The sequence below is a fragment of the Pogoniulus pusillus genome, chromosome 5 (assembly GCF_015220805.1).
Source record: "Pogoniulus pusillus isolate bPogPus1 chromosome 5, bPogPus1.pri, whole genome shotgun sequence".
NCBI classification, from domain to species: domain Eukaryota; kingdom Metazoa; phylum Chordata; class Aves; order Piciformes; family Lybiidae; genus Pogoniulus; species Pogoniulus pusillus.
The window spans coordinates 41,505,311-41,517,934 of record NC_087268.1 but is presented as its reverse complement, the minus strand read 5'-3'; the positions used below and the strand labels follow the sequence as shown (position 1 = coordinate 41,517,934).

Sequence of the window (12,624 nt, the reverse complement as noted above, 5' to 3'; positions counted from 1 at the left end):
GTCACGCAGCCACGATTTACTTGGTTGGTAAAGATGGCATTTTCCTGAACAACTGAGCAACTCTACCCAGCAGTTTTAGAAAGCCTTTAAAGTTATCTGCAGAAAAAGCTATGAAAGACAAGTGTCTTCTTACCTCTGTAAGAGAAGTGAGATCTCAAGGAGAGATCTCAAGGCAATCTCTTCCTCTCAGAGACAGCATACAATAGAGTCAGGCTCTGCTACTGAAAAAGCAGGGTCACTATGCAATCAGAGTAGTCGTGCTACATTGTTTCACACATAAAAGCTTTCTCTTTTAGGAAAGATATTTAAAGTCAGTTTGCTACCATCCCAAAAGAATTTGCTTTCAGCAAAGGAAGAAATACACTCCACACAGGTACATGAAGTCAGCTCAACTGTTTCATCAACCCAGGAATGGGCCCTTCCCTATCTCTGGATGTGTATCATGTGCTGCTACTTGCAAATGCTTTGAAAACTGCCACCAATGCTGCGAAGTCTTGTAGAGCTTTTCAGAAACCCATGTAAATATTGTTCTTCATGAACTGAGAAAGTTTGTCACAGAACATCAGCCAAGAAGCATTTGCAATTACATTGCAAAGCTGATACAAATGAAAAAGATCACATGTCAAGATCAAATGATGTGTCTGTCAGGGCCCTAAGTAGACCCACAGGCTTCAATTGCCCTGACCAGCCTCACAACAGTTGGTCATTAACATATTACAGTACTTTCCTCTGCCAAAGTGCAAAATTTTGCTCTTACCAGCTTTACAAAAGCCCTTGCTTCATCCCTGGCCAAGTAAGAAAAAAAAACAACACTATACAGACTACTTTTTCCTAATCAGAAAAATCTTTTCCTTGTGTGCTTTATTTGTAATCAGAGGCATAAGGAACTCCTGGATTATTACAGTACCTAGTCAAAGCCACATCCTGTATGCTCTCATCAACTAACTCCTTAAGGAGGCAGTTTACAAACTACATTTTCCCCACTCTTCTTAAGCCTATTTGTACATCACATTACAAGCATCATCTGTTTACACTCCATGTCCAGTTATTTTTCAACAGTGGCACACGAGAGCCTTTGTTTATTCAAATTCTTCCATAACACCAGGATTTCATCTCCTTGAGCTGCCTGGAAGCACTACTCCAACTACTAAGCTGTAAAATAACATGTATTTCTTTCTCTTTAATCATCTACTTTGGAGGTGGATTTTTGTAAGATAAGTAGGGTTTCCTCACGGGACCTTTTGATTATAAATCCAAGTTGCTTATCCTCTGTGGCTTACCTCTGGTTTTTGCCTGTTGCATTGTACTGTTCATCACCTGCCTTCACAACTTGAACCAGCAATGCAAATCCAACACTGCTATGCATTTGCTCCCAGTCCAGAGGAGCACTGCTGGGATGGGATATACAGGCAGAAGGATATAAAGGATATACACCGACAGTTTCCAGTATTATTACACAAGAATTCATAAAGATAACCACAACAGTTTGCAGCTTATTTTTAAACCTGCCTCTGTTTCATGTGCTCAGCCATCCTCTTCAGTAAGCTGCCTTTTCTCACTTCCCCTTACCAAGGCAGTCATCTACAACTAATCATAGAATCGTAGAATCATACAATCAATCAGGTTGGAAGAGACCTCCAAGATCAGCCAGCCCAACCTAGCACCCAGCCCTAGCCAGTCAACTAGACCATGGCACTAATCATAGAATCATAGAATCAACCAGGTTGGAAGAGACCTCCAAGATCATCCAGTCCAACCTAGCACCCAGCCCTAACCAATCAACTAGACCATGGCACTAAGTGCCTCAGACAGTCCTTTCTTGAAGACCTCAAGGAACGGTGACTCTACCACCTCCCTGGGCAGCCCATTCCAGTGCCAGTCACTCTCTCTGGGAAGAACTTCCTCCTAACATCCAGCCTACACTTGCTCTGGCACACCTTGAGATTAATAAAGCAAACAGAGTAAGCACTGCTATTTCTTTAGATGCTTTTCACATGGTGTTTTGGTTGCAACTTCCCTCCATGGCTTACTGCAGCTTAAAGAGTAGCTTTTCCTATTGCTTACAGTAGGAAAAAATAGGAATACAATGAAATTACTTCAAAGCCATATTAACTCAAAACCACCCCTTGAGCTTCCAGTTCCAATGCCAGACTGTATTAACCTTTGTTACTCTGCTTCATCTCATTTTCACAGCGCAGTGTATGCTGCTAAGTTGCTGAACATCCACTTTCTGACGCTGACAGTAACTCGACTGGTATTTGATTGCACTTACTGCAGGCTATTATCATGCTGTTCATCTGCCTTGCATTGATCAGGTATGAAACATTTGATTACTCTAACCTACTTCCTCATATTTCAGACCACAAGGGAATAAAACAGTACAACCCGGGTAATAAAAGGGGAAAGAAAGGGGGAAAAAGTCTACTGCAGCAAATGTTTTCTGCAAGGCATAGTGAAGTCTCTCTGGAATACCACAGGTGTATCAGCAAAATACTGATACCAGCCCAGCATCTTGACCCCTGTCAAGAAAAATATCCCAGACACAAAAGATCTGATGCAAAGGTCTGAAGATCACATCTTATAACAATAATTTTTAGTACATTTATTATTATACATTTTTAGTACATTTAATACATGTTAGTATTTTAGTACATTTAATATTATTATTATTAGAACCATTTATTGAAGTAGGGCCCAGGTGGCCAAGAGAGCCAATGGCATCCTGGCCTGCAGCAGGAACAGTGTGGCCAGTAGGACAAGGGAGGTTATTCTGCCCCTGTACTCAACACTGGTCAGGCCACATCTTGACTACTGTGTCCAGTTCTGGGCCCCTCAATTCAAGAGAGATGTTGAGGTGCTGGAACGTGTCCAGAGAAGGGCAACAAAGCTGGTGAAAGGCCTGGAACACAAATCCTATGAGGAGAGACTGAGGGAGCTGGGGGTGTTTAGCCTGGAGAAGAGGAGGCTCAGGGGGAACCTCATTGCTGTCTACAACTACCTGAAGGGACATTGTAGCCAGGTGGGGGTTGGTCACTTCTCCCAGGCAATCAGACACAGAACAAGGGGACACAGTCTCAAGTTGTGCTGGGGAAAGTATAGTCTGGATGTTAGGAGGAAGTTCTTCCCAGAGAGAGTGATTGGCATTGGAATGGGCTGCCCAGGGAGGTGGTGGAGGCACCATCCCTGGAGGTGTTCAAGAAAAGCCTGGCTGAGGCACTTAACGCCATGGTCTAGATGACTGGATAGGGCTAGGTGCTAGGTTGGCCTGGCTGATTTTGGAGGTCTCTTCCAACCTGGTTGATTCTATGATTCTAAGTAATTACATAGAGCAAAAAGAAGAATTCTTCCATTTCACTGAAAAGAACTGTCATCCAAACCAGTTTCTAATCTCAGGTTAGTTTTTTTACTACTGAAACATCTAATAACTGGTTTATAACTTACACACAAAAGGAAAAATAAAAATCAAGATCAAAAAAAGGATGAAATCTTGAAACTACAATTACACAGAAAGTCTACCTGACTGCCACAGCCTCCGATTCCAATTTCCAAAAGAAAATACACCTGCTAAAACCTAATGATAGCAATTTCTGTATTAATGTCCTTTCTGACAAGTGTTGGAAACAAGCAATAAAATCAGCTGTTCACTTACAAGAGACTGGGTGTCAGAATATGAAAGAAAAAGAATTAAAGCATGATTTGCCTCCTTAATCTTCCACTCCTAAATTCTAATTGTCTTATCTCCCTGTCCACTTTACTTTGAGTCTTGAAAATTTTTCTAGGAGTAGGAGGAGAAATTTACTTTGAAAACCAAAACCAAAACAAAACCCAGCAGAACATGCTCCTGATTTTGAAGTTTTGCAGGAACTGCAAGAAGAACTTTTTCTCTGGTAAATGACCCAACATGCTTTATGTAATTAAAAATTAGTTAGCTCAGAGATCTTTATAACAAAGTGGCATCTCTCAGCAGTTGTCACCATCACCAATTTCAGGAATCATCAGCAGGAATCCACTGAGTATCAGGCAAAATTCCAGGCGAATCTCAAAGCCTGATGCTGCTTGATATTTTCATTTGTTAAAGTAAATGTCAAACTCTCAGAGGCAAATATTTCACTAACATAGTAAGGAATATGGACCAGTTTTACCAGTGGCACTGCTGAACTACAGCTGAAACTTCTGAGAAACACAATGACTTCCTTCCCTAACTTCTTTCTATGCAAGGAACAAGGCAAGATACCCTTTTGAAGAGAGCCAAGTCACAGGACTAAAATACAGATGATACTCGGACTTACTTAGAAGTCCAACTAAATCAATCAGTGGCCCTTCCAATTCTAAGCTATGGGGAGCAGGAAGGGGAAATAAGAAAAGTGTGTGCTTATTTACATCACTACAAGAGAGGTGCACTGTCACCTTATATGTCTACGCTTGCCCTATTGAGTTCACACTTAAAATCCAAGGCTAAAGACTTTTTTCACTCCTCTCCTGCTACACACCAAGTCGGAGTTCTGAAGACTTACTGAGTTTGTCATTGTCCCTAAAGCACATGGTTAGTAATCCAAGAATCATGTTGTCAAACACCATCAGGTAACGTTAAACCAATTGTTTATTCCTTGGAATTATAACTGTGCAAGATGCCTTGGAGCAAGTTTTCAGTTCATGTTTTAATGCTGCTATTGTAATTGCAATTGCCACATGTCAAGTGATAACATAAAAAGGCATCTGGCCTCAGCATGCTGACAGCATCCTGTCATTTCCAAAGGAGCCAAGAACTTGCCACAGTGAGTCTGTGTAATTACTAAGTAATTACTGGTATTATCAAAAGTAAATAAATTGAAGTTCTGCTAAATTTCATATCTTTTTTCCTTACTTCTCTGAACAAAACGACTACACACTTTCCAGGGTGTTCCAGCTAGTCCTCCTTCTCATGTCATTAACAGGCCAGAAGTCAAACTTTTAGAAGACTGGGTAATCATAGCCCACGTTTTGTAACTTTCACTGGAATTCACAGTATCACAGTATCACCAAGGTTGGAAGAGACCTCATAGATCAGCAAGTCCAACCCTTTACCACAGAGCTCAAGGCTAGACCATGGCACCAAGTGCCACGTCCAATCCTGCCTTGAACACCTCCAGGGACGGCGACTCCACCACCTCCCCGGGCAGCCCATTCCAGTGTCCAATGACTCTCTCAGTGAAGAACTTTCTCCTCACCTCCAGCCTAAATTTCCCCTGGTGTAGCTTGAGGCTGTGTCCTCTTGTTCTGGTGCTGGCCACCTGAGCGAAGAGAGCAACCTCCTCCTGGCTATTGATGCCTGAACAAGAGCACACACAAACTCAACTGCCCTATAGCTAGCAAATGCTGTAAGTAAAGAAAAATACACCTGCTGCATAAATAGTGTGTACAGTTATTAATGTGATAATCCCTGGGCTGCCTCCCAGCACAAAAAAAATGTGAAAAATGCTATTTTCAACTGCAAAGCACAGCGTATGAGGCTCTTTAAACTCAAAATACTTTCTACAAGGAAATAGCCGTTTAAACACAAAAAAATATCGGACCTAAATAAGAAAGCAAATCCTCCCATGCATCTTTCAGAGTCACCAGCAAGCTGAGACAGCAACTGAAAAAAAACCCAACCAACCAAACAAAACCAAATGACAAAATACAGATGTGGCAAATTGGAAATACACATAAGCACTGCTAACTCTGTAACTGTACTACCAGACACAGCTTACAGATATTTGGTGAGCATGGGAACTTGTGACTCTGCAGGTCAGTAGCTGCAATAATATCTCGAACATCCAAAACAACAATTTGGGTTTTGATAATCCTGTGTTAGCAAAGATAATTCAGTGAGAGATGCAAAACAAAATATTTTGCAACTGCCTTGATCTCCATGCTTCTGTCATAAATATTTTTTCTTGTAACATCCAGACTATTATTACACAATGGATGCACTGTAAAAATAACAACATTCACACACCGATGCTCCTCTTTCCCATGAACATACTACTAGAGTGTTTAATGTTCATCAAGCTCATACTTGCCAAAGTCACAACCTGAAAGCGAGAAGACAAGCTTTGAACAATGGAAGAAGAATGTATCTTCAGCCTACACACTCATTATCTTAGTTTTATAATTCAATAAAAACATGACTTCTTTTCTTCTGTGAGTTTGATCCTGTCTCTGCCAGGCAGCAATTTCAGCTTTAATTCTGTGCCACTAGCAACAGATGAGAGGATGCTTCCTTACAATTGTAAAAATTTCATTTTTTAAGCAAAATAAAAACTAAATAAAAATAAGAAAGACCTTTGCCCAGCTACCTGCAATGCTCTACTCTCTACCCTCATTGACAACAAGCAGTCAACATCTGGGATTCAGGGAGCAGGGCAGTCACACTTGAACAACTGCACTGTGGCAGTCGCCACTACTCCCAACACAGCTCTCCTCCAGCACTGCCATTTATTACAGTTGTCCAGCTGAAAAAAAAATCAGAACTTCTTGTGTGAGACAGCAGTTAAAATGGATCAGTGCTGAAGCAGTACTCACACATCTGTCTGTCAACTGCTATAAGCCCTGGAAGAAAGAAGAACAACTCTTAAAGCATAACGTGCCACGAAGGGTGTTTTTTAGTATCTTCTTGATTTCATGTAAAATGTTATTAGCTTACAGAAAAGTGACAGCCCCTGATGCTTACTCAATTCAAGTAAGAATCTTGAATTGAGTAAGCATCAGGGGCTGTCACTTTTCTGTAAGCTAATAAGCACTGCAGCTATTTCATCCAAAACTTTCACTGAGAAAATACTAATACTTTCTGAGTAGCAAATAACAAAGATATACTGGTATTTTTCATGACCACCTGCAGCACAGCTAAGAGAAGATACTTTAAAAGTGCATTTCCACTGATGTGAATCATTATGCCTATAAAAGCCTCAAAAGCAGTGTACAGGCAACTTCTAAAGCTTTTCACACCCCACCAAACCCTTTTTCAAAGCACAGGCCCTACAGTTGTACACTACCATCTGGCTGCAAAGCATGATGTTCCAGTTGGTTTCTGGACTTTCAGAAGGCATGTCAACCCACAAGCACAGACTTCCACCTACTCTGCTCTTGCACAATTGAGAGCTTACAAATGTCTCTGGGATAAAGATAACTTTTCAAGTGCTTGACCCAAAACAGGGAAATTGAAGTTACTTTATTGTTGCTGTTGAACACTTCATTGCATGTGATGGTTTGGGTGTTCCCCACCCCCCACACACTTTAGAAGTTACCCAGACTAGACTCAGCTGGCTCTGGGAATATAAATGAAGCTATTTATTTACAGCAGCACAATATACAAGCAGATATTTACAGAATATACAGAAATATAAAAAAATATACAAGGTAAAAAGTAATACAGGAACACAACTTCCCTCCCAGAAACCTGAGTCCCCAGGAGGGGCTCTCAACCACCCCTGCACCTTCCCCCTGCCCCTCTCAACTTTACCCCAGTCCTAAGGAAGAATAGAGGTTCAGCCAAGAGGTTAAGAAGCAAAGGTGAGTTAGTCCAAATGGAAGGTGAGGTTAGGGAGATGCAGTTCAGTCAGAAGCCCAAGGCAGAGTGAGACAAAACGGCGAGAGTGTTATCTAATGTTTTCATTTCTTCTTCAGCAAGACTCTGAGTGGAGTAGCCATCACCATTGTTTTCCTTTCACAGCCTATGATCTAGTTCTTTTCACCAAAACATTCTACCCTGCTTCAAACTAGCACATTGCAATACATGGAAATCAATAGAAAAGGCCTAAAACAAGGGTGATAGCAGCAGTCAGAAAAGCAGCTCCCAGCACTGTGCACTTCAGTTTATTCACATCTAGCCAGGCTGGTTTTGGCAGAACTGCCAGTACCACTACAAGACCTCAGCAAGGAAACGGGAACAGAGCACAAGTGGCCGTGGAGTGACAGGTGGTCAATTGAGGTTCATCCCATTTTGTCTGGATCTCCTAATGAAACTGTTTTCCACATGGGCACTTCAGTGTAAAAGAACTAATTACAAGTCAGAAAGTCATACACGAGGAGTCCTGCACAACATACTACTTTCTTTCCCCCCTCTTTCTTTCTGCACGGAGTACTTCTGAGGAAATATCCTTGACTGAAAATCGGTTTAGGTAAAATATGTCAGGACTTCTGAAATCCCCCTGCCTTGCAAAAGGGATTTCTGCACCTGCTCAGAGTTGCTAAGAGGATCAAAGACTTTTTCACTTGTGTTTCAGAGACTTCCGAAAAGAGTCTCACACGCCGTGCCCTCTTCCTTCTCCTCTCCATCACGTAACACGGCATGTGTCCGCTGGCCTAGGCTAGGAAAGGTCAGTCACAGTAAGTGCTACCTCTGTAACTGCTCTCTTCCAAACATGATCTGCTAAGGCAGAAAAGTTTGACGTTCTCCCGCTTTGCACATATTTTCCTATTATACCTCAAAACGACTAAGCTGTTGAGCAGTAATTCTTCACTGTTTTGAGGAATTAGGTATATCCACACTGAAGTCCCCACTAATAAGAGAACGAGCACTGACTTTGGACTGGTAGTCGTCTGGTCCCATAGAAGTTTGTGGTGACAACGCTAACAATCCTGCTTCTCTCCAGGACACTCTTAAGCCCCCTATCCACGCAGCCGGCTGCAGCTGAAGCATGGCTGATAGCAGCCAGACTGCCGCCCCAGTCATCCCTTACACCGGGGAAGTCCCACGCAGCTATGCGGCTCAGAAACCACGTTGCCCACGGAGGGGGAAAGCTCCACGCCGAAAGCGAGATCAGCAAGCCTTACTGACACGAGTAATACCTAGCCGCGATCCGTTATGCAGGCTGGGAAGCAGAACAATGCCAGGTAGTAGGTCTGCACCCAGCCCCGGGATGAAGGTCGCTCCCGCCCTCACCGCAGCAGCCGATAGAGTCAAACGAGCTCCAAGGAGCGACAGGGCTGCACGCTGAGCCGGCCGCCCGGCTGCGAGCTGCCCTGACCCCGGCGGGCAGGCCGCCGGCTGGGCTGTGCCCACACCGCGGCCAGGGATTACCTCCCGGTACGGGCCGCCGGATTCACCTCAAGAGACCTCGCTCCGCTTCACCGTGCTCCCCGCAGGCACCTGCGTGCTAGTGGCTGCCCTGGCCGGAGAGCTGAAACGCCGGGCCCACGGGGGCCGGCGGCAGGTCGGAGCCGAGCCGTGGCTGCTAAGTCACTGCTGGCAGCCAACGAAGGAGCTCAGGCAGCGTCAGCCGACGCCTCCCATGACCCACACACCCGCCCCAGTCCGCCGCTGAGGAGCTCGCACCCTCCTGGGTGCCGCGTTGAAGTGAAAGCCAGGCAGCCCCTTAACCAGGGTTCAGCATCCCCTTCCACGCCGCCGGCCGGGCCTCGCAGCTGAGCAGCCAGGCGCGGTGAGGAGACCGGCGTTAAGCACCGGCGCGGCCAAGCCTTCCCCGCCAGCGGGCGATCCGCGGCCGCACCTCGCAGCAGCAGCGGCGGCGGCGCCGCTACCCTTCCCCCCCTCCCCTCGCCCAGGCACTCACCAGAAGAAGAGCCGGGAGCAGAAGTTGGCATCCTCTAACGGGTTGGGCTTCTCTTCACGGGGCACCGGTTCCATGCCGCCCGCCGCGCCAACCCAACCGCTCAGCGGCGGCGAGAGCACCCGACCAACGGCAACTGGGCTCCGCTTCGCCGCCGGCCGGCGCTGTTTCCGGGAGAGCCGGCACCCCCCGCCTCGTCCCGCCCTCTCGCCGCAGGACGCCTCCTGCCGGCCCGGCTTCCCCGCGGCGCCAGCCGCAGCGCGGAGCCTGAGCTGCGGCGCCGGAGCAGCCCCGGAGGCCGCGCTGGGGTGGGCCGCTCTGCGCTGTTGTTATTTCTCTGCGGTGTCAGAATCATCCGATGGTTGGGTTCGATAGGGACTTCTGCGGGTCAGCTGGTCCAAACCCTTTGTTCAGGCGGGACAGCCTAGGCGCAATTGTCCAAATAGCTTTTGAAGATCTCCAAGGTCTCCACAACGCCTCTGGGCATTCTGTACAAGTGGTTGCTCACCCTCACGGTAAAAAAGTGTTTCCTGATATTCAAAGTGAACATTCTGCGTTTCAGTTTGTGCCCATTGCCTCTGCTCCTATCACTGGGCACCACTGGGAAGAGCCTGGGTCTCTGCAGCCGCTGCATACACTAGTGAGTTCCCATTGAGCCTTCTCCAGGTGAAAGGGTCTCAGCTTTCTCGACTTTTCTTCATGTACCATACTGCAATCCCTTCACCAGTTCTGTAGCCTTTCAATGGACTCTCTCCCATATGTTCATCTCTGTCTTATACTGACTGGAGAGTTCTGAACTGGACGCAGGATGCCGCATGTAGCCTCACAGTGTTGAGCAGGGAGTAAGGATCACCTTGCCAACAAAGGCAACACTCCCCCTCCCCCTAATACAGCCCAGAATAACGTTAGCCTTTGCCACAAGGACCCCTGTCTGGCTCTGTGATGGTTTTGGGCATTAACCTGCCCCCCACACTTTGGAATTGCCCCAGCTAACTCAGACGGGCTCTGGGAATATAAATGAAGCTATTTATTTTACAGCAGCAAATATACAAGCAGCTATTTACAATATATACAGTTATATACAGAAATATACAAAGGATAAACAATACAGAAGCACAACTCCCCTCCCAGAAACCTGAGTCCCCAGGAGGGGCTCTCAAACCACCCCAACACCTCCCCTTGCCCTCTCAACCTTACCCCAGTTCTCAGGAAGAAGAGAGGTGCAGCCAAGAGGTTAGGGAGCAAGGTTAGTGGGAGCAAGGTTAATGAGATGTGGCTAGGTCTGAAGGCAAAGGCAGAATGAAAGACAAAATGGAGAATGTTTTTACTTCTTCTTCCCTGTTCTTACAGAACTAGAACAGGCTCATGTTCAACTTGGACTACACCAGGATCCCCAGATCTGATTCTGACAAGCTGCTTTCCAGCTGGGTGGCCCCCAGCACTTTGTGATGCTGATGCTGTTCTCCACTCTGTGCTTCTCTTTTTTTAATTTAGTGATATTCCTATCATCTGGTTTCTCCAGCCCATTTTGGTCCTTCTGGATGGCAGCACAACCCTCTGGTGTACCAGCCTCTGCTCACAGTTTTGTATCATCATTAAACGTGCTGAGAGTGCCCTCTGCCCCATAATCGAGACCACTTATGAAGAAGCTGGACAGTTTTGAACTCAGTGTTGATCCCTGATGTACACCACTAGTTACTGACCTCCAAATAGACTTTATACAACTCATGACAGCCCTGATTCCCTGGACTCTTTCCCTTCTAGCTGAGCCAGCTACAAGACAGCTACTGTTGTGGTATTCTGTGCATTCATCTCATGCCTCTCAGAAACAGCCAGCCATATCTCTTCCCAGTGAAAACAGAGAAACCATTAACAGCGCTGGCATCTGACATTCATTGTAGGCATTAAAGTAGACATATTTTTGAGATAAAGCATGTCCAGATAAAGATAAAAGAGGTTTGAGCTACACTACATTATAGAATAAACAGCATCAGGTCATGCTTATAAGAATGTTGTAGTAGCTATTAAGTCAGACAAATTAAGCTTAAGCCTGCTGTCAGTGAACACCAATCATAGAATCATAGAATCAACAAGGTTGGAAGAGACCTCCAAGATCATCCAGTCCAACCTAGCACCCAGCCCTATCCAGTCAACTAGACCATGGCATTAAGTGCCTCAGCCAGGCTTTTCTTCAACACCTCCAGGGATGGTGACTCCACCACCTCCCTGGGCCACCCATTTCAATGCCAATCACTCTCTCTGTGAAGAACTTCCTCCTAACATCCAGACTATACTTTCCCCAGCACAACTTGAGACTGTGTCCCCTTGTTCTATTGCTGGTTGCCTGAGAGAAGTGACCAACCCCCACCTGGCTACAATGTCCCTTCAGGTAGTTGTAGACAGCAATGAGGTCCCCCCTGAGCCTCCTCTTCTCCAGGCTAAACACCCCCAGCTCCCTCAGCCTCTCCTCATAGGGTTTGTGCTCCAGGCCCCTCACCAGCTTTGTTGCACTTCTCTGGACACCTTCCAGCACCTCAACATCTCTCTTGAATTGAGAAGCCCAGAACTGGACACAGCACTCAAGGTGTGGCCTGACCAGCATTGAGTACAGGGGCAGAATAACCTCCCTTGTCCTACTGGCCACACTGTTCCTGATCCAGGCCAGGACGCCATTGGCTCTCTTGGCCACCTGGGCACACTGCAGGCTCAGGTTCAGCTACTATCTACCATCACTCTGAGGTCTCTTTCTTCCTGGCTGCTCTCCAGCCACTCTGTCCCCAGCCTGTAGTGCTGCTTGGGGAAGAAGAAGTGCAATGAAAGATTATCCAAACATTTCTTATTTTTGGCAAGGAAGTAGAATAGTAGTCATGAACAAGTAATTTATTTTAAGAATTGAGTTAACAGTATTAAAATAAAATGGTTTTTTTTTCCAATTGTAATTGTATTGTAATGGTAGAAAAAGGGCAGAAAACTAACTTTACATACATGTTTTCCTTTGCCAGCATTATCAGGAACAAATGTTAGCACTACTTGAGTTTAAAATAGCATTTACTTCTAAGTCCAAACCAAAACACTCTCTGAAGTGCTGGAGAAT

At 45.5% G+C, this 12,624-nt stretch overlaps 1 protein-coding gene across 4 annotated transcripts in view; it reads right to left on the bottom strand.

Annotated features, from left to right (window-relative positions):
* The window catches only part of ABCC4 (ATP binding cassette subfamily C member 4 (PEL blood group)), a 209,482-nt gene extending 199,692 nt beyond the window's left edge, over positions 1-9,790 (bottom strand). For 3 of the 4 annotated variants that reach the window (XM_064143883.1, XM_064143882.1, XM_064143886.1), the window contains exon 1: positions 9,534-9,790. In XM_064143883.1, coding sequence (XP_063999953.1) covers positions 9,534-9,607 — 74 coding nt within the window. In that variant the 5' untranslated portion in view covers positions 9,608-9,790. Of the gene's footprint in view, positions 1-9,040; positions 9,067-9,533 lie in introns of those variants that run through there. The other variant, XM_064143885.1, reaches the window with a different exon arrangement.
* Positions 9,791-12,624: the final 2,834 nt, after the last annotated feature.